Source organism: Leptosomus discolor, chromosome 7 (genome assembly GCF_034619465.1).
Source record: "Leptosomus discolor isolate bLepDis1 chromosome 7, bLepDis1.hap2, whole genome shotgun sequence".
Taxonomy (NCBI): domain Eukaryota; kingdom Metazoa; phylum Chordata; class Aves; order Leptosomiformes; family Leptosomidae; genus Leptosomus; species Leptosomus discolor.
Window position 1 is genome coordinate 13,556,519 of NC_141397.1, and position 19,949 is coordinate 13,576,467.

Consider the following 19,949-nt stretch of genomic DNA (forward strand, 5'->3'; position numbering starts at 1 on the left):
ATGCAGACGCTCTAAGCCAAAACTGAGGACAAAAGAAGTACATGTCAGTTAAAATTGAACACATGTGAGCAAGCATCACTTTTTTCTACCAAGAGCACTATTTATCACATATTTATATCGTGGAGAGACAGGAAAGCTTTAGTAAGACAGGGCGATGCAGCACTGCAGAGTACATTTTATGCTGCAAGCCATGTCTGAGATTAGTGTAAATGTACCAGGAAAAGGTTCTAAACTCCAACAAAGCCGGCATCTATGCTTTATTTTTTTGTTCATTTATGAAAAGGACTTCATGAAAAACCCTTTGACTCCAAGAATACATTTTTTATTTTCTGTGTTAACTCTATTTCCTCTTTCATTCAGGTATTACCCTCTGGTTCCAATACTTACATATATAAAAAAAGCTTAATATAAGTAACCACAGGAGGATCCCTTCTCCCCTTGAAAAACTGCAAATAAAGATGTCAGCTATTGAGTATATTTGTGGCGTCTCCAGCAGCTGCTGTTAAATACCAGCTGGTCTAGCTGATTAAAATTACCTCCGAGTTGGTATTATAAAGATGCCTGGGCACCGTTGCTGTATTAATGGATTATTGAGTGAGCGATGAAAACCTTGGCCAGCTGATGCGTTTTATTACAGATAGGCTTTATGATGTGTAATCACTGTAATTTTTATAACTAGAGGAAACAGGAAAAAAAGAAGAACCTTCTTTCCCCCTTACTCATACCGAAATCAGTTAAACCAGATCTCTTTTTTTCTTTCTTTCCCACCAGTCTGTTACTTAGGAGTTAGCTAGACAATTTGGGTTTTAATAGTTTCTACATATGTAAGACTTTATTCACACCTGCACATACACAAGGAATGAGAAACTCTATGTTTGAGGCTACTCTGTATTTATCTATGTTACATATGTTTAGGTTTACACATCGGGTGTTTATTTCATCCTTTGAGTACCAGGCAAGCGCAGCAACTGGCCATGCGAGATAAACCCTTGTGCATTATTTAATGACTGAACTACACTGCAAACACACCTTATATTCTCCAGGTTCAGCAATTCAAGCAGTGAGGTCTTACGACTGGTGTCTCCATCTCCTCTCTCCCACATTCTCCTCCCCTTCCGGCCCCAAACCCTCACACACCACATCCTTTAACAGCCTCTCAAACTTTTTGTTCCCTCTTAATAACCACATATTTACCATAGTCTTGTTTCCTGATGGTAGTCTGGTTTGCTCCCAAACTTACTGTGGTAATCATGAAATCATGTAACTGTACCAGTTTTTGAGATTTAGGAAAAAAAAAAAGAAAGACTGGGCACTTGGAAGATTCAGATATATCCATGAAACATTTTATTACAGGTGACTTCTCTTGTGAGGTGATCCAGCAGCCAAGCCAGTTACCTCTGCCCAAATGCCATTTGCTGAAAGCATCCGAAGAAAAAATACTGCAATTTTTTCAGGAAGGGACACACACCAAAAGCCAACTAATGATATCTGAGATTTTTCAGTGGAACCGCTGAAATGTAAAAGCAAAGTAAAATAAAAAAAAGGTCTTTATCGGTAACCTCAACTTCAACCTCTCAAATCTCTCTTAAGAATACTTAGCATTGCTCATCTTTTCCCAGATGAGACAATAAATATTAACAAAGTTTAGAAAATAATTATCTATAATGTCAAAAACTGAAACAAGTTACAGAATTTTACAGGACCTTATGAAATATGGCTGTGTATTATTCCAGCCCATAAAGCCTAGAGCTGAATTTCTGGGCGATGCTACTACATCATATACATTCACCTGCAACCTCTACGGGGAATTTTTTACTGAGGTTGGTGGAGTTTATGCAAAGTACTGCAGACAGATCATTTAAACCATTTGTTAGAAGAAAAAGCTGCTCTAAGCCTGGCATATAATAGATCAAGGATAATTTAATCAACAAGGCTGTTAAAGGCAAGGAGTTTACAATGGACAAACTTTTTTGATTTAAAGGTGAGTCTTAGAAGCAAAGTTTTGGTCCAGCCAAGCGTCAAGTTGCCTAGGCGCTCTCCTCCTTTCCTCACACCAGGAGAACCTAGGCTGCCTTATGGCACACACGTGCGTTTCCCACCGCAGCACCTGACAACCCGAACACGTCACACACATCCCTGATGAACCGCCCGGCTCTGCTGGAACGCCTCCGCACCGCCAGGACGAACCCTTGAGATGAGGCCAGTTGCCTGCACAAGGAAGGAGAAAAGCGTGCTTCACCGGGGAGGGGCGCTGGGGACACACGGGCCTTTCCCCTCCTCCCGAGCCCACCGCTTCCTTCCCGAGAACACCTGAGCAGGGGCGAGGGACGCGGGCAAGGCCGCTGGGGCGGGCCAAGGGGAAACTCCACCAGGCCGCGGAGCCGCACAGCTCCCCGCTAGCCCGCCCGCCACCAGCGCCACGCGCACCCCTCGCGCCCGGCCGGCCCTCGGAGCCGCCCGCCGCCGCAGGAGCCGGCCCGCAGGCCGCGGCGCTGCCCCGGGGCTGCCCCTGCGGCGGGGCCGCCGTTTCCCGGGAAACCGCCGGCACGCCGCGCGGGGGCGGGGCTGGGAGGGGGCGGGGCGAGCCCGGCCCCGCCCCGCCCCGGCCGGGTTTCAGGCGGCGGCCGCCGCAGCGGCAGCGGGACGCGGGTTCAAATCCCCCAGAGGGACGGGGAAAAGGCGCCCCACTCCACACCCGCCCCCTCCGGCAGGACATTTTCAGGCGGTTACTGAACTTCCATCTTAAGCAACCCTCATAAGAAAAAGCACTGAACCCATCTGGAACAGGTTTTGTGCCTATTTCTACGCTGGGGCACGTCTAGCGAACAGCATCGAGAGGCGTCTCTCTTGGACCTAACAGGGGATGGGCCGAGCAGCCCTGAAGAACAAACAGTGCTGGAGCTGGAAAAACATCCTGCTGAAGGGGAAGACTCAGTTATAGCTGAGATGCCGGGCAAATGTGAACTACCCAAGTTTCCCGCAGAAAGACTACTTGAAGTGAGATTTAAATCAACGCCACCCCTGGGGATTCACACAAAGATAGCCAACTGGAAGCATGAAGAAGTAAATTATTTTATCCGAGAAGGAAAAATGAAAGGAAGGCAATTCACTAAATGCTAAAATTATTACAATATGCTAAACAAATATCTTTGCATTTGTAGTAAATACATATACATTGATATGCTCTGAATTAATGGTCAATTTAACATGCATGCTAAATTTTACGCAAAACAAGATTCTTAATTCACTTGGGTTAATAAACATAAAATTCTGATAATTACAGATACAATAATGTCATATGAGCACTTTAAACATATGCTGTGGGAATTAAATCCTGGCTATTCCTGCCCACTGAGGACCAGTTTTTAATCTTCGATGCATGATATGTAGTAATGGATTTTACGAGTTGACTTTTTTAAATTTGATGATCAGGTTAATGAAATTTATAATGATATTTTTCACACCAAGTTCAAAATAGTACTTAACTCCTTGGCAGAGGAATTCAGATTGGACATGTAATGGATGTACCAGCAACTGCTGGTGTGAAAGGATTAATCATCATTTCAGACTTTTATTAAATTAGATAAAATGGGATAGGCATGAATCAGAATATATAACAATTAATCACTGGACTTTATTGAGTCTTTTAAAAAATCTTATTTGCTCCTGAGTTGATAACTAATCTAGGCCATTCTGTACCAGTTTGACAAACTCTCCAGATAATGACTGTGACTAGACCATTAATAATACCATAATTTAACAACAAAATATTTATTCTATATGTGAATTAGTTTTTTTTAACACCTGCGGATCCTAAAGGAAATATGCCCCTCTTAGTCACTCCCAAATTTTGTAATTCAGCTCATTCTTTGCTATTGAAATCTTTTGCTTTTATATATTTGCTTGTTTTTTGAAATTTAGGTAATGGATACACCAGCATGCACAGCTGACCCAAGTTTTTGGTACACCCAACTAGAATTTAATATAAATTGTTACAGCTACACACACCGGAATTGCTAGAAAATAAAAAAAATAGTAAACTTTTGAAGTTTATTTATTGATCACTGAGAACCACCCCAGTTAAATTACCATAAACCTCAACATCACAACAACTACTAATCCAGCTAATAGGAATTAAGGGAGATGGAAGATACATAATAAGCGTCTGGGGGATATGGAATTTATCCCATGAGTGTAGTAAAGAGCTCATAATTTAAGAGTGCCAAAACCCAAGTGCATCATGAAGGTCTTTCGTCACAAGTGACATTAATTGCATATCCCACAGATGCTTATTACATATTCTATTTATACCTCCAAGAAGAAAAATATTCGTTTAAAGTTTAAAGGTTTAGTACTGCTTAAACACAATGTAACACAGCTGTCTCATGATGTCACAGAGAATATCAAAGGCTGCAGCACAGAGTCATAATGTAAGAAATAGTTTAGACAGAAGATAAAACAGGGGATGTGTTTCGGCGGGAGAGTCCCAGAGCTCAGATGTACAATAAAGCAGGATGTATAACTAAGTACTTTGGTTGGATATGGGATTATGCCATTAAAAAGGTTTTTCTGATTACAGTTATTGAAATAAGAAAAAGGAGAATTAAAGCTATTTCAATTCTTTCAAACAATTTTTCAATATACATAACATGCCAAACCATTAATACTAATATATGAATTGCTAAGGTCAAAGATGCCATTATCTTTTCTACTGTTCAGTCTATATGAATATAAATGTGTCATCATTAATGTTTCTAGATACTAAGCACACTGGCATGTTGCAAACTTTCTGTGGGAATTACTGCTTTTCTTCTATTGCCTGATTACTCTTCTGTGATTTCTCTCATACATAAGTAAGACAATAAGGAGAATTCTTTAATTCAAGATGTCCCATATACTTCTAGTTAACTGTATCTGCATTATTAAAAAAACCCAAAACCTGACATTGCTGATTTTGCATGTCATTATTGCATCTACTTGTCAGGAGAAATGGAGTAGACCACAAGACACAAGCTTAATCTCCAACAGCTCACACAACGTTTATTGATGTTGAGCTGTAAACAACTAAGGACTGTGTTTAGATGTTGTTTGGAATTTTGATTTAAGCACTGTAATGGTATTTAACAACATACAACATATCACACAGTTCTGCTGCTGCTGTATTGCACACATGAGTATGTGTATAGATTTATCCAAAGTATCAAAATATTTTTTACAAACCTCTCCACCTCTGCTAATAAAAGCCTGGTAGCATCATTGGTAGGAGTAACTGCAATCAGAAGCAGGGGGAGTTTCATTCTATTATATTTTACTACATTATATTATACTATGAACTTAAAGGACAGAAAATATGAAACTTTTCTCTCTCCCTTTCTCAATACCAAGAGAAAAATAAAATATATTGCTTGTGTGGCATTCAGAGATCACTTCATTGGATACTTTTTCAGACTTCAAGGACAAAAAAAAAAATATATATAAAGGTAATCAAAGAAAGCATGCTAACATGGTCCTAATTTCAAATCAGGTGGTAAGAAGGAAATAAAAGCAGACTGTCGTAAATTACAGATGACAATGTAAAAGTCTATGAAAAAAGATGCACTCTCATGGACTTCCTAAACTGATGTTATATTGGGTGACGCATTTTGCTTCTCTGAAACTTGGGAAGAATTATTGTCATGTTGTCAACACATTCAATACTGAATAACAAGGTCTAGGTGCATCCACTGCCTTCTTTCCTTACAAATATTGCTAGCTGGAAATTCAAGGCAGTCATCAACAGCAGTCGACATCAAGCTGCAAATGGTATGTTAAGAGTGTTTTCAGAGGAAGAAAATAGAAGAGCAGCATCCATGGCTTTCTGTAAAAATTCAAGTGTGACTCATCATTCACTGATTTCAAAAGATGTATTTGAAACCAGCTCCTGCTCTTGTCTGCTTTTGTTCTTTTTCACTAGGCAATTCTACTTTGCAGTGTTGTGCACAGATTTTCTCTTCTTGCCAAAACGTGTGGGGCCTTCATGCTAAGTTATATAACTTAACCCTTTAGGGTCTCGTGCTACTACATTCAGTACAAGTGGTGAAGAAATTTTCTCATTATTTTTACAGTATTAGTTTGGTAAAATAACTCTATTTTTAGAAATGTTTCTCAAACATCATTTCTCATTCTTTACCTAGACTAAAATATTGCGAATTCATACAATATGCAAAAGTTACACAAAATTGTACACCCTAATTAACAGCATTACTCTTGAGCAACCTATTCTTGTGACCTGTGTTAATGGATTTTATTCTGTGGATATGGCTGGCTTGCTTTAATATTTCATAGAATACTTTTAAAAATTCTTGCTCAAAACCACATCAGAAGCAGAAAAGATATTCAAGGCATGCATCTATTTGGAACAGGATTTTTTTTTTTTTTTTATTACTGAAGCTTCTACAACTCTAGCAAGATGTTGGAAAGAGGTTCACAAGGTCAGAGAGAACTACTACCCAGCTCGCCCATTTTAAAAGTTAGGACAGTCAGTTGTAATATTTTCAGGGCAGAATCTGTTCCTGTTGCACGCACTTCCAACACTGCCATGTATTTATCCAAGTCAAGAACTCCCAATAAAACAACTGTCAGAGAAGACTCAGAATACATAACCTGAATTATACAGGTTGTTTGCAGAATTCCTGACCTCTTCTTGCTCCCCCTTCCCAACCCATCACCTCAGTTTGTAACATTTAGTCACACTGGTGGGGGAGAGAGCACTGTCTATAGGGGTAGAAATAGCTATTCAAGAACTGTGCTTGGTGTCTGAAGCAGAAACAAGCGACAGACCTGACTACCTGGTGAACTATTACTTTTGTGGGGAGAAAGAGCGAAAAGGAAGCATTCTTCCCAATGCCGACACTATACCACCTTTCCTTTTCCAGATGAACTGCATTCCACTGGGCAACCAGACACCTCTAGAGGAAATGCAAACTGGCCATACTCCTACAGCATTACTATTTCACTAATTTTCAACAACATTTTCGTTAGGGAAGAATTGTGGTTTCCATCTATAATTTTTTTGCTAAACTAAGGACGCAGATGAAAAGGACTCCTAAGAGCTAGATCGCTGGAGGTGTTTAAGAGACGGGTAGATGTTGTACTTAGGGACATGGTTTAGTGGTGTTGACAGAGCTAGGACAAAGCTTGGACTCGATGATCTTGAAGGTCTCTTCCAACCGAAACTGTTCTATGATTCCATGATTAATGTGTCCTCCTAGGGCAGGGGAGACTCAGACTGAAGACCATGCTATCCCTGAAGCTGACATCCCACCCCTTAAGGCAGTTCACTAACTATATTTTTTTTCCTCAAACACAATTCCCTGACATTTTTCTCCCACCCACGAAAATCCAAAATGGCTCAGTTTGTTATGAATAAAAACAAAATATTAAAAACTTCTAGTTTTTTTTACAAAATCTAACCCCTGTGCCTCCAACAGGCCTTCACTATGCACTTAAGTTACTTCAAACAAGGTTTAAAGATTTCAGACAAAATTCTCTCATCTGCACTACCCGCTTGATCCCAGTTATGTTTAAAGATGACTGTATAACCTTTAAATTTTACAATTTAATCACTAAACTGTGTTTACTATCTCTTGCCATTGCTCTTGTTGAGGCTCCTCTTTGTATTCTAGCAGAGGCTCCTCTTTGGGTGGCTCTTTTTTCATGTGCATCAGGATGATGCAAAAGAACCAAAAGATTCTCAGGGGGACCTTCTGTCTGCATTAGTCTTCAGACTATCTTTAGGTACTGGCTTTTATCATAAGGACTCGTGACAGGATGATCTTTTCCTGCTGGATGGTGCACATGGTTCTCTTCCTCACTTTATTATCATCCCTATGGGTCTGTCTTCACAGAAAAAAAAAGGGTGTGCTAGTAACATGTTTGCATGCCCATCCTAACTTGATTCAGACAGACCAGGCAAGAATAAGCAGTGAGGATGAAGCACTGGTTAACCAAAACATGAATTATCCACAGGCCTGGATTCCACAGGAAATGCTTTGGTTGCTGGCAAGTGCTTAAGTCCAAAGTGCTGTACTTTGCCCCCTAACATCATGTTAACACGGGCATGTTAGCACAGTTTCATTTTTTAGGCACATGCTCAAATAATTGCTTTCTGCAACAGTTACTTGACCTACCCACTGCCTTTGCTGTACCAATTTCCAACACGAGTTTTCTCGACTAAGTTCTGTGCCATTGAAAGAAACAAAATGATGCATTAGATTAAACAATTCCGGTCAACCTAAACAGCTGATGTGATTTAAATACAAAGAAAGCAAAGGAGAAGTAAATACTTGATATATGGTACTTTAAATTCCTTACTAGAGCAGAACTCCATTCACTGTTCAGCTTTTACAGTCAATAGGTATTGACTACAAAAGTCAAAAGAAAAAAAAAAAAAGAAAAGACAAAGCCAGCCTTTCAAACACCTCTATATATTCCTACCAAATTAATTACAGGTTTCAGAAGATATTTTTTCTATTCAAATGCACTGGTCTCCAAGCCTACTTATGTTTAATGCCACCAGATGTGTTTTGGGTTTTTTTAAGGGTATGTGACAAAAGTAAAAATGGAAGCTTTCTTGCTTGTTTCTTTCCCAGATAAAGATAATTCCCTGTACTTCACATGGGAAGCACATCACCCGCGTCAAGGAGCAACATAATGACAAATCTGCATTCCATCCTCACAGCCATCCAGTACTACTCATTATCATCTCAGCACATAATTATGCAGCAGGAGAGTAAAACTCAGATGAACACTTTTGACACCTCAACCAATCCTTCATTCTGTTTATAGAGTGGGCTTTTACATTATGTATATGTTAAAATCTTAAGTCCAAGGTAATACTAAAATACTATTTGTGATAGTTGGGAAAAAGGATAAAATTGAAAGTTCATCATACTATAATTTTCAACCTAATATATACAACAAGTAGTGGTGCAAAATGAAACGTACATTTTTTCAATCAACGAACCAGAAAGCTTTTTGGTGAAACTCAGCAACGACCAACAGATATCCATCATTTAAGAATATGAAAGGGTGAGTAGCCTCACTTCAAAACAGAAGAAAATTAGCTTCTAGAGTTAAGTACGATTTGCATGCTGTCTGAAAGTAAGATACCTACCCTGACGCTTCAAGAATTGTCCACATTTATTTGCACAGAGCAAATCCTTTGAGTTAGTAAACCATTGCAATACAACTGGTATGTAACGGTAGGCAATCCCTCTCTCCATCAAAATATATGGTATGTTCTAAATTAGCTTCAGATGTGTTTTCTCCTGTCAGCTAACTTTGAACTTACAGGTTTCTTCTTACAATACTTTTTTCACTATGCAAGACAGAATTCGTAGTAAAGTCTTCAGACGTCTGAGTCAGCACCCAAAATCTTTATTTAAAAATCCAGTAGGCTGTATCTCTTCTTAACTGTGGGACTAACAGTGGATGGTAACCTTTCTTAGAAAGGCCTGTCCACCTTGCATTAAATCCCTAACAAGCCCTCTACTGACAGAAAAGTTAGGATTTATATTCCATTAAAATCTGCTTTATATGTAACACTTTGTATAAGTCAAACAGAAAATAATTACTGGAAATCAACAGCAATACCAGTTACTAAGTTCAGGATTAATTTGTTCCTGGACATTCAAATGAGAATTATTACTTTGTTCAGAAAGACTGCGTATTTGCTTAGTCTTAGCCATTGCTAGATACTAATTTATTTTAAATAGCAAGACCAGCTTTTGGTGGTTCCTCCACTACATGCACAATAGTTCAAAGGTGCTTTCATTGTAATTGCTGTCCAATTAATTGATGACGCTTGATTAAAAACTACAGAGGAACTGTAATTGGTTTGGACCATGCCATATATTCTCTCCTTTTTTTGGTGCAGTGTGAGAATTCAAAATAAACCCAGGCATCCTGGATGATCTGTAAAGTCCTCCTTAGCAAGACTGATCTTTGATCTACTTTTTCTGGACATCACGAAGATTCTCTATTCTGATGACTAGTGGGATTTTTTTTTTTTTTTTTTTCTGGATGCACCGAATATGATTTATGTTCATTTACTGCACAGGTAAAATCCTTTAAATTCCCCCTCCAGAGACCAATATGGTTACAGAAAAGAATATTGCCTGGTATCATAATGGCATGGGAGAGAAACTGAAACAGGTGGATGCCCCACAGCAGTGCTCATAGCAAAGCAACTAAGAATAGTAATAGCAAAGCAGCACATCTGCTGTTGACTTTGCTGTAACATAACCTTTCTAATGCTATCTTCAAATCTACACTCGTGCCTAGTTACCCTGTAACTTAGTCTGCATCCTTCTCTTTTTTTTTTTTTCTTTTTTCTTTGCTTCATGAGATAGGCTTCTTCCTGAACTATAATTGTGGTATCAGCCTAAAGGGCTGAAACTGCATCTCAAACTGCAGTAGGCAGTGTGTCTATCTGATTGATCATCATAAAGCAGAGTGGCAGCGGGAGGCAAAGTCATCGGCACTGAATGTTCTAAGAAGGCCTTTTCTGTACTGAGATTAAGCTATCATGAAATATTTACGCTCACTTCTGCATGCGCTTTATTGTCTGTTGGATATGTGCTTAGAAAGAGTTTGCTTAACCAACATAATACTGCCATCAGTGTTACAATGCAGAAGCTAGTGAGTTTGTGCCAAGAGTTAATTTTTGTTCTTAAATAAAGCTTTTTACACTTACACCTCATCATTATCTTTGGGTGCATTATTTCTATACAACCGTATCATATATATTTACATGATCTGTCTGTACTTATTGCATTCGGTTTTATGAGAATTTCATTTGACGCAACACAATTCACTTTGAAACCCTCAGCACATAAAATGAAGTGGTAATAATGGTATACGGGACTTTTCCAATTGAGACAGCTTTTCAATGAAATGTGAAAGAAGTCCTCTACACAAATTAGTATAAATGGAAGAAAAAGTCCTAAAATACAGATAAATGGAGACTTTCCTCAAACCTTGTCCTTTCTCAAGCTGAGAGGACAACCTGCTTAACTTGCCACTGCAAACACTGGCCACTGCAGAAACTGCAGAATGGTTTTGCAATAATTATTTTGTACTTTAACATGAATTAGAGGTAAGGGTCAAAGAAATTAACACTAGAATATCATTTAATCTCAGACATTAATCATTGTTAACTCATCTAATTTTACTGAATATTCAATCTGTCAACCCTTTAGAGTATCCAATCTTTTTGTTCAGTCTTAGCATTTTTTTGTTTTTATTTAGAGAAAAGTTTATTATCAGGAAGCATGTCACTGAACTGTTCACGTAATCAATTCCATTTTATTTTCAAACCATTCTTGTGTTTTGCTTTACAAAGTACATAATTAGATATGATTAGATAATTATTACAGTTTGGTTAGATTGTACGCAATTCGCAGTGCTACCAGGAATGTGAAACAACATTATTCTGCAAAACATTATCTTAGGGTCTAATAACAAGCTAGGGTCACGGCAAATAAAGAAGACTGAAGAATGAGAAGGCACAAAGCCTTTATCTCTGCATTGCTGGTTCCATTTAAGCTGATATTAATAGCAGCTGAATAATTATTACAGGGATACGCAGAAGCTGACTGCAAGTGAATGAATGTGTGGTCTCACAAAATTTCCAGCTACAGAAATTCCTGGGTAAGGTTGCTACTGTATATGACACCAACTTGAATGACCAGAGCACAGAAGTATGGCATAGCCAGGACCCTAGCCTACCTAGCTCTCTTTCCGATCAGCATTGAAACGAGATAGCCAGGTAACGTGAAGTTTGTTCACTGCTGCCCTCCAGAAGACAAAGAAATCCACTTCCTTCAGCTAAAACTTCATGAAATGCAAAGAACCCAGAGAAAAGGTTTCTTCTAAAGTGGCAGCACCTACCAGGCTGAAGCTAATGATACTATGGTTTGCAGAGGACTAACTCATGAAGAAAAAATAAACATTTTTCACACTGACATGATAAATACTATAATGATATACTTTTGCACAAAACCAGCATACAACCTTTGCACTATTGGACAGGTACCAAAATTAACGAGCCAAACCACATGTACTGAAATGCCTGTTAAAGTTGGTCTTGTAAGCAGCTAAGCATAATTTCAAGAAGTGTGTAATCACATTTTATTTTAAAGGATAGTTTCTGAACATGGAAATGTACAACAGACTAGGGTACCTGACCTCCCAGCAGAACAAGTCTCCCTAGTGTTTGAAAAATATAAGGACTATTTGCAAACATCAAAGGTTGAAATCAACTGTATGAAAAAACAAAAAGTAAATAAGAATTGTTTCTACCTTGGCCCAGAAGGTTATAGAAGGATGCAAAGTATAAAATATAAAATACTGTATTTTTAAATAAGTAACTGTGTAACTTGTTTAGGCTAGGGGAGACTGCCACTACATGCAAGCCTTTCGTGTTGATACTTTTCACCAGGAATGCCATAATAGCTTTTGAGGGAAGTTCCCAGTCTTCCTTCTACCATTTGTATATTTTTTGAGTGCTATCAAGGCTGACAGATGAATATTTATTGTTGGCAAATCCAACGAACTTTAGCAAAACAATAAACTTCAACAAAAAGCTCACATGAATTCTGCACTTGGGTTAGGTTTAGAAATTATTAATAACCTATTATGTTTAAGAAATGCTGTTTCTAGTTCAAGAAATGTTAAATACAGGAAAAGATCCAGCATCTGAGACTGTCAGGTGGCTTACTACTGGAAATTACTATTCTGAAGAGTTCAGACATTATTAAAGGTTAGAATAATACAACACAGTCATGTTCCTTCTCCTTTCTTTTTCTCCTGTCCTCTATATTAAATGAGAAATCAGACAAGGATATGACCTCACAGGCAACCTACTTTCCTCTTTTGCCAGTGCAAACTCATTCTCTATGATACTATCCATTTCTGAGAGCTTTTCAAAACCTGTCTTTAAAATATACTGATGGTTTTTCCTTTGTTAATTTTGATATACTATTTTACAGTCTAACAGCTCTCTGTTACTAAGGTTTTCCTGATAGTCAGCCTGAAGCTCTCTCTCATAATTCATTCCCTTAACTGTAAATTTCTTTATTCAGATTCAGCTCTATTTATGCCACACCAGACTGCACCGTTCTTCTGTTATTATAATGTTACGTTTTGAGCTAAAGCCTGATTTTTTCTTTCAATTATTTCTCTTACTGAAAGGCAAAATCTTATACTGAAGTGAATGCCTACAGTACAAATTATTTTTCCCCCAGAATATCTGTTTGCAAATTTCTGAAGTTCATCTTATTTTATTTTCTGTGTGTTTTCATAAGCCTTCATAAAAAAGAAACACTGTCTTTTTGTTTTCCTTGATATTTATACTGCCTACTTATTCATTACTACCCCTGAAGTTTATTAAGGATGCTTGCTTTCTTCTCCAGACTAGTGAAGATATTAAGAAAATATGTAACTCTACACCATGCAAAAAATACTGTAATAGCACAATCTGTCCTCTTCATACTTTTAATATCTTGAGTTTACTTTGCTTATTCTTCCTCTCCTTGTAACCCATTCCTAACAAAACCATTTTATTAAGTGTTGTAGAATTACATTTATCTTCCTAATATAAGTGATTTGTAAGTCTGGGACTACTGCTTCATTCTTAGTTCAACTCTTCTCTTGAGGGTATACTATGTCTCAGCATTTTTCCATTTTACTATAACATCAAATTAGACTTAATATTAAGTATTGCAGTTATGACTGACATTTACACAGTCACCTTTTCCCCCCCTTTCTACATTTCCTATTGAGTTGTTAAATGTAATTCATAACTACATTTGAAAATTCATACCTATAAATGAAACCTTTTTTTTTTTTCCCATTTAAGGCAAAGTGAAACTTATTTTAAATCATTGCCAAAAAAAAAAAAAAAAGTGTCATTTTTCTGTCACAGCAACTGCACATACAGCATGCCATCTCTTTAAGGAACGATCAAAACGAATCAAATGTCTAGAATTCCAGATGATGAAGGCAAAATTCTTCCTCAGAACGACAGTCAATTCACAGTTACTCATGGTTCATCCAAGCTGAACACTCTGTACTGACCCAGGCTGACTACAGCAGCCATAAGTGGTTAGGATGCAATGCTGTGCAAACACTCGAACAAGACCACATGGAAGATCGCCCCTGGCCCAATAAGCCCCCCTGGAATGGGGGTGCACAATACACAAGCAGCCGAACAGGTCTGAGCCAGATTAATGGCAAAAAGGGCTACCTGGGCTGGCTCCGCATACAGACACTTTATTATCTCCATACCTTAACTTCTAACAACCCCCGCCCCTGTATTACCGCTATCCAAAACCCCATGACTGCAACAGGGGAAAGTTCACTGATACTGAAATGGTGATAAAATTAAGTAGATAAACTATTCAATGCTAATAATTTTCCCCTTCCTCCCCTCCTTGTGTCCTATTATCCCATTTCTTTTTACAGGAAAACCATAGGTAGAATATGTACTCAATTCAGTACGTACTTCATTACTGCACTGGGAGTCTTCGTCAAGTTCTCCAATATGTAGCTGAACAGAACTTATCTGCACTGGGATTGCCACTTCACAAATACAACAGTGGGGTGTCATTTACTGCAATGCTGCCAATTGACTAAGGTCTAAGAGATAAGAAGTACTTCTTTTTAGCCCCATTCCTCTAATCCTAAATTTAAGCAAAAAATGTCTTAAAATAATGAAACAAAAATAGAAGGAAGTAAATCAAATAGTGCTTTGCAACACTTACAGCCCATAAATCTGGGGAGCAATTTCCAGTCGGTTCAGGTGCATGTACAGCTCAATATCATGTTTCTTCAGCAGATGATCCTGAATTTGGTTCACCTTTGCTACAATAGCAATAGATGGACCTAAGTCCTGTGGCCTTGCAAATGGCATAGGTGTAATCATCACGTCTTTCTCCTGCAGACACAGAAAACAGGAAAAAAAAAGAACACCCCATGAAGCCTTACTGTCTAAAGGGATTGTCTACAAGAGATTTGTTTTGTTGTAATCATTGGATTCCAAATAAACATAAAAATATTAATAACTTGTTTCTTTCCCAGCAAAAGAGGAATCTCAAGTATCCACTTCTGTGGAAGGTATTGTGGGATTCCCCTTCCCAGGCGTGCCAAGGTTCATCCCCTTGTTCTGCATGTCAATTTTTATGTGCATGCTTTACTTTTCATGCTCTGACAAAGTGTTGACAGCTTTATTTTAGCTTTAGTATCAGCAGTCTGAGTCAGTTCAGAGTAAAGCTGATGAATGGTAACTGAGTAGAGAATATATGCCCTCAGAGGACAATAAATTGCATACCAAACAGGAAATAACTTATTTTACACAATCCTTTCTAAACAGGCTTCTCTTGCTCAGAAAATCTGGTGGCTATACCTCAAAATCTACACAACTTCGATAAAGCATCAGAAAACTTCTTAAACAAAACAGAAATAGAACAGTGAGATGAACTTGATGGTTAGAAGGTAGTTGGCTGGACCTAAAGGTTGTGCAAACTATCATGATCTAGAATATGACACACACCAAGTGAAAACAGAGGAAGAAAACTACTGGAGAACTAGCATCCTTGAACCTGACACCACTCTAAATTTTTTTCTTGCAAAAGAGTGAAGTATTATTGAAAAAGAGATGGAATGCTTGAAAGAAATGCAGGAAGTAATGAACCACCCTGAATAGGAAACATGTAAAAAGGAGGACGTGAATTAAAAAAGAACAAGTCAAACTTATCAAAAGAAAGATTAGGGAAAGGGAAACGAAGAATTAAGCTGTCAGGCCCAATATTAAAGTTATAAAAAAGGGAAAATCGGAACAGCAAGAAGAGAAGATTTTGCAATGACTTTGTTGCAAACTGTGATCATGGCTCTCTGACCTGGAAGCTCCACTTTAAAAAACAGTTATTGTTCTTCTACCCTTTTGCTCAGTATGTTGATGGAAAAGCATTATCAAGGTCAAAGGGTCAGAAGACTTCATTACAGCTTAAGCTGTTGAAAGACAAACTCACTTGGTTCAATATAGTGAAAAGCACACTATTTTTAATGTTCAATAAAAAAGAAAGGGTTTTTTTTGTTGTATAAACTATCCCCAAAGTTGTTTCCTATAGTTATAGTCCCCCTGCAACCCCATTCTGTCTGTATCAGCATTTTAAGAGGAAGTAGAAAAGTATATATATTTCACAAATAATTTAAAACATGGTTTAACATTCAAGTGGGCAGTGAACATTTAATAATTTCTACCAAAAAGCCTACTTTTTATGTTGATCCCCTTTGTTTGACATATTTTTCTTAATTATTCCATTTCTGTACTGCAGAAAACATGGTATGATGCTGAGCAGCGATTTCAGGTAAAATGTTTCTATTTAAGGATCTGATTGATTACAAATTTTATCTTAAAATCTGCTTAATTGTTGCTTTGCTATGGGAATTGCAGCAAAGGGACTGATCTGTCAATTACAGTGTGGTGGTTTTGCCATGCTATTGTGGTACCAAGACATATTCATTTAAGATGCCCTAGCAAATTGCTTGACAAAAGCTCCCTCAGACTGCCAAATAAAGCCTACTGAAATGACACCCTTTCATTCAAATCTTCTCTGTTCTACCAAGCAGAAAGTTAAACTAAAACATCTAGCATCTTAGGGGCTATTCCCTTAAATATTAAAGTTCTTCACAGCTACAGGTACGTTGAGAAAGGATGTTTCTCCTACCTCCCTTTTAAATAATTCCATTAAATTCTTTATTACCAAATCAGGCAGCCTTCTTTTTACCCCAATTTTTGTCTCTCCATTGTATGGCTATTTCCTGTTGTTGTTTCAGACTAATTTCATTATTTTCTTGGTTACATGCTAGAATACAAAATACTGAAAAAGGGTATCCATTAATCTTTTAATCTATACATAAAAAATCTCTTAAAGTATGATATGATAATATTGCCTTAACATCAAATGCCAATCTATAGTAATTTTTTGCATAAACATATCAATTTATCTTTCAAACTAATCATAACTCTGTAACACTACATATTCATGTGCATGTTCCATCAGCTGGCACACATCTGGGGTATGAACTTTATTGTGGTTTATTGAAGTTGAGTTTAACTTCAGCTTGACCAGTGCATGCACTCGTAATTCTGATGACTCAAAAGGTCTGTATGTTTAATCTTTTCTCAAGTAGAGGCATAGATACTTGCATAGGTACCTCAACATTAGAATCCTTCTACTTGCTTGAACTTGTAACATAAGAGGACTAGCTAGTTACTCAGATTAGCCTTTACATCATTAGTTGTCTGTGGCTTTAAAGCCATCTTTACAAAATTAGAAGACAGACTCTTAAACCCTGGCTCAAGTGTCAGAAGTTTCTAAATATCAAAACTAATGCAAGCTTCCTCTTATGGAGGAGTACCAAAACTGTAGTTATTCATCACTGGCAGCATTTGTGCACCTTGCCATAATGCAGCACTGACACATTGCTGACTGTCAGACTGTCTATCAACATAGCTAAGTGTATCAAATAATATATGCTGGCTCGCCATTTTTAAAAGCATGAGATAAGTAAATGGTATCCATCAAAATGCAGTTCATCAGCATCTCAGAAATTAACCCCATTAACAGAAATCTTCAAAGCATGAAAGAATCTGTGGGGCCAGTAATCAAGTTGCAAGCAATAATCAATGTCTTGACTTGTCCATGCCTCCTGATTTGATGCACTCAACCAAGAAGCTCAGTGGATGACTAGAGTGCATATATGCCATGTCTCTTGTCTCCTCTTCCGTGATTTGGTTGAGAAAATGACAATACATTTAGTTAGCTGAAATTGCTCCAAAATACAATCACATCAGCTGAAAGAAACAGCCCAAACAGAAAGATGCTCAAATAAACTAATACAACCAAGCCACCAAAATGTTTAACTAGAAATGACTCACAGTGCTGTGCCTAAAGTACAGAAGCCAAGTGGACAACATGATACTGTGCCCCCGCCCATATTCACTATATATTAAGGTGCCACATGAGACAAAACAACTATTTTCTTTTTGTGAGCTTGTAAGTCTTGGGCAAAAAATGAGTGCATGGGTTTAGTCATCTACTGCTAACATGAAATATAAGTGATCAATCCTAAAGGGATGTGGTTCACAGCTAAAAGGCAAAAAGAGGGATGGCTCAGAGATATGCTAGACTGTTTGCAGAGAGCATCAGATTCACCTATAAAAGCAGTTTAAATATAGATACCAGTGAAATGCAGCTGAAAAATTGAAATCAGGAATTTAATTTATTAGGAACAGAGTCACCAAATCCTGCCACAAAACATTAACTACCACCACACGAACTGGGATGGCTGGCAGTCGATACTAATACAATTTATATATTCATGCATTTAGGAAACAAATGCTACAGCAGTAAAGAGAGGCTAGGACATAGTACAAGTACAAACCTTGGACAGATTTCTCTCATTAACCACTAGGGAATGGAGTAGCTGGAGAAGCTCCTCTAATGGCAATTGGGAGTAATGGAACCAACTGTTAGAGGCTATAAAATGTAACATGTCTCTCAGAGCACATGCTTTCATTGCTTCCTTTGTGAAGATTCAGACTTTATTATGTAGCTAACCCTCAAAGTCATGATTGTAAAAGGCATACGTACAAGAAAGGATTATTAAAGATTACACATGTTTGCAAAGAACAAGAACAAACAACTAGATATTAATCCATGCGTTTTGCATTGTTAATTTTTTATGCCACGGAAGGACTGGAAAGGGCAATGTAAACTTTCACCTTCTACCCAAGCTCTGCAAATCCATAAGCAGACCTAGTTATTTCCCAGAATAAAATTCAACCTCAGACTTTACCACCTCTGTCACAGAAATTGGAACAAATACATTTGAATACAATGAATTCTGAAAAGCTACACTCAGAGAAACATGTCTCACAGCTTTGTTGTTGGAATAAAAGTGACTATGTAATAAGTTCATAAAATTTGTATCTCATATGCTTCATCCTTAGTTACCGAGAATTATGTAAAAACCCCAAACCAATAGATAGCTTAGGCCAAGATGCCAATGCTCCATGCCTAATAAAATATATACACAGACATATTTAAACATTTAAAGAAAATAGAAGCTTTTATATGAGTCTTGTGTGAGTGTCTTTTCTTCAACAGACAGGCAAAACCACGTCCCAAACTAGTATTCCCTAACTACAGTTTGCAAATACAGGTTTTGGTGCACACATGTGGATATCCCAAACCAACCAAATTATTCTTAATTTTTTTTTAACTCTAGATACTCATCCCATGGTCTATGTGAAAAATGCTGAAGTGAATCAAGATGGAACTAAGTCTGGAGGACAACTCTTTTAGGATATAATACACTGAAAGTCTTGCCAGTACCTGTAATACTGCTGTGTTTTGCTAGAGCCTTCTACATACACTCCATCACACAGATAATTTTTCAAAATTAAAAAGAGAGTTGTAAACAGAGAAACAGACAGGACAAAAGTATTTCAAGGAAATCTTGAGCAATTGATTGAGGGAATTGTCCCTCATGCCATGCATGAAAAATGGTTACAGGCAAGGACTAGATGGTCCCTAGAAGGTTCCTGCAAAGAAAAGTTCCTTAGAACTAAACTCAGTACTCAGAAAAAGCTTTTCTATGAAAAGAAGCAACACACTAAATACAGTGGTGTCTGTATAGCTACAGGATCTCTGAGGGCATGGACATTCCCTCTGTTTCAATATCCTGAGGTCAAGAAGGAAAAAAGGAATGAAATGGAGTGATGAAGTCAGGAAAAGATGCACCCTGACCTTTGATGGACAGTCTACAATTATCTTTTGGTTACACGGCAAATTGTTTATATTGTAAACAGCCGAAAACAATTCAAGCCTCAAAACTCTGCC

General features: G+C 37.8%; 1 protein-coding gene across 4 annotated transcripts in view; it reads right to left on the reverse strand.

Annotated features, from left to right (window-relative positions):
* The window catches only part of TBC1D5 (TBC1 domain family member 5), a 192,942-nt gene that overhangs the window by 108,638 nt on the left and 64,355 nt on the right, over positions 1 to 19,949 (reverse strand). For all 4 annotated transcript variants that reach the window (XM_086467911.1, XM_086467910.1, XM_086467909.1 and 1 more), the window contains exon 11: positions 14,805 to 14,977. In XM_086467911.1, coding sequence (XP_086324037.1) covers positions 14,805 to 14,977 — 173 coding nt within the window. The remainder of the gene's footprint in view (positions 1 to 14,804; positions 14,978 to 19,949) is intronic.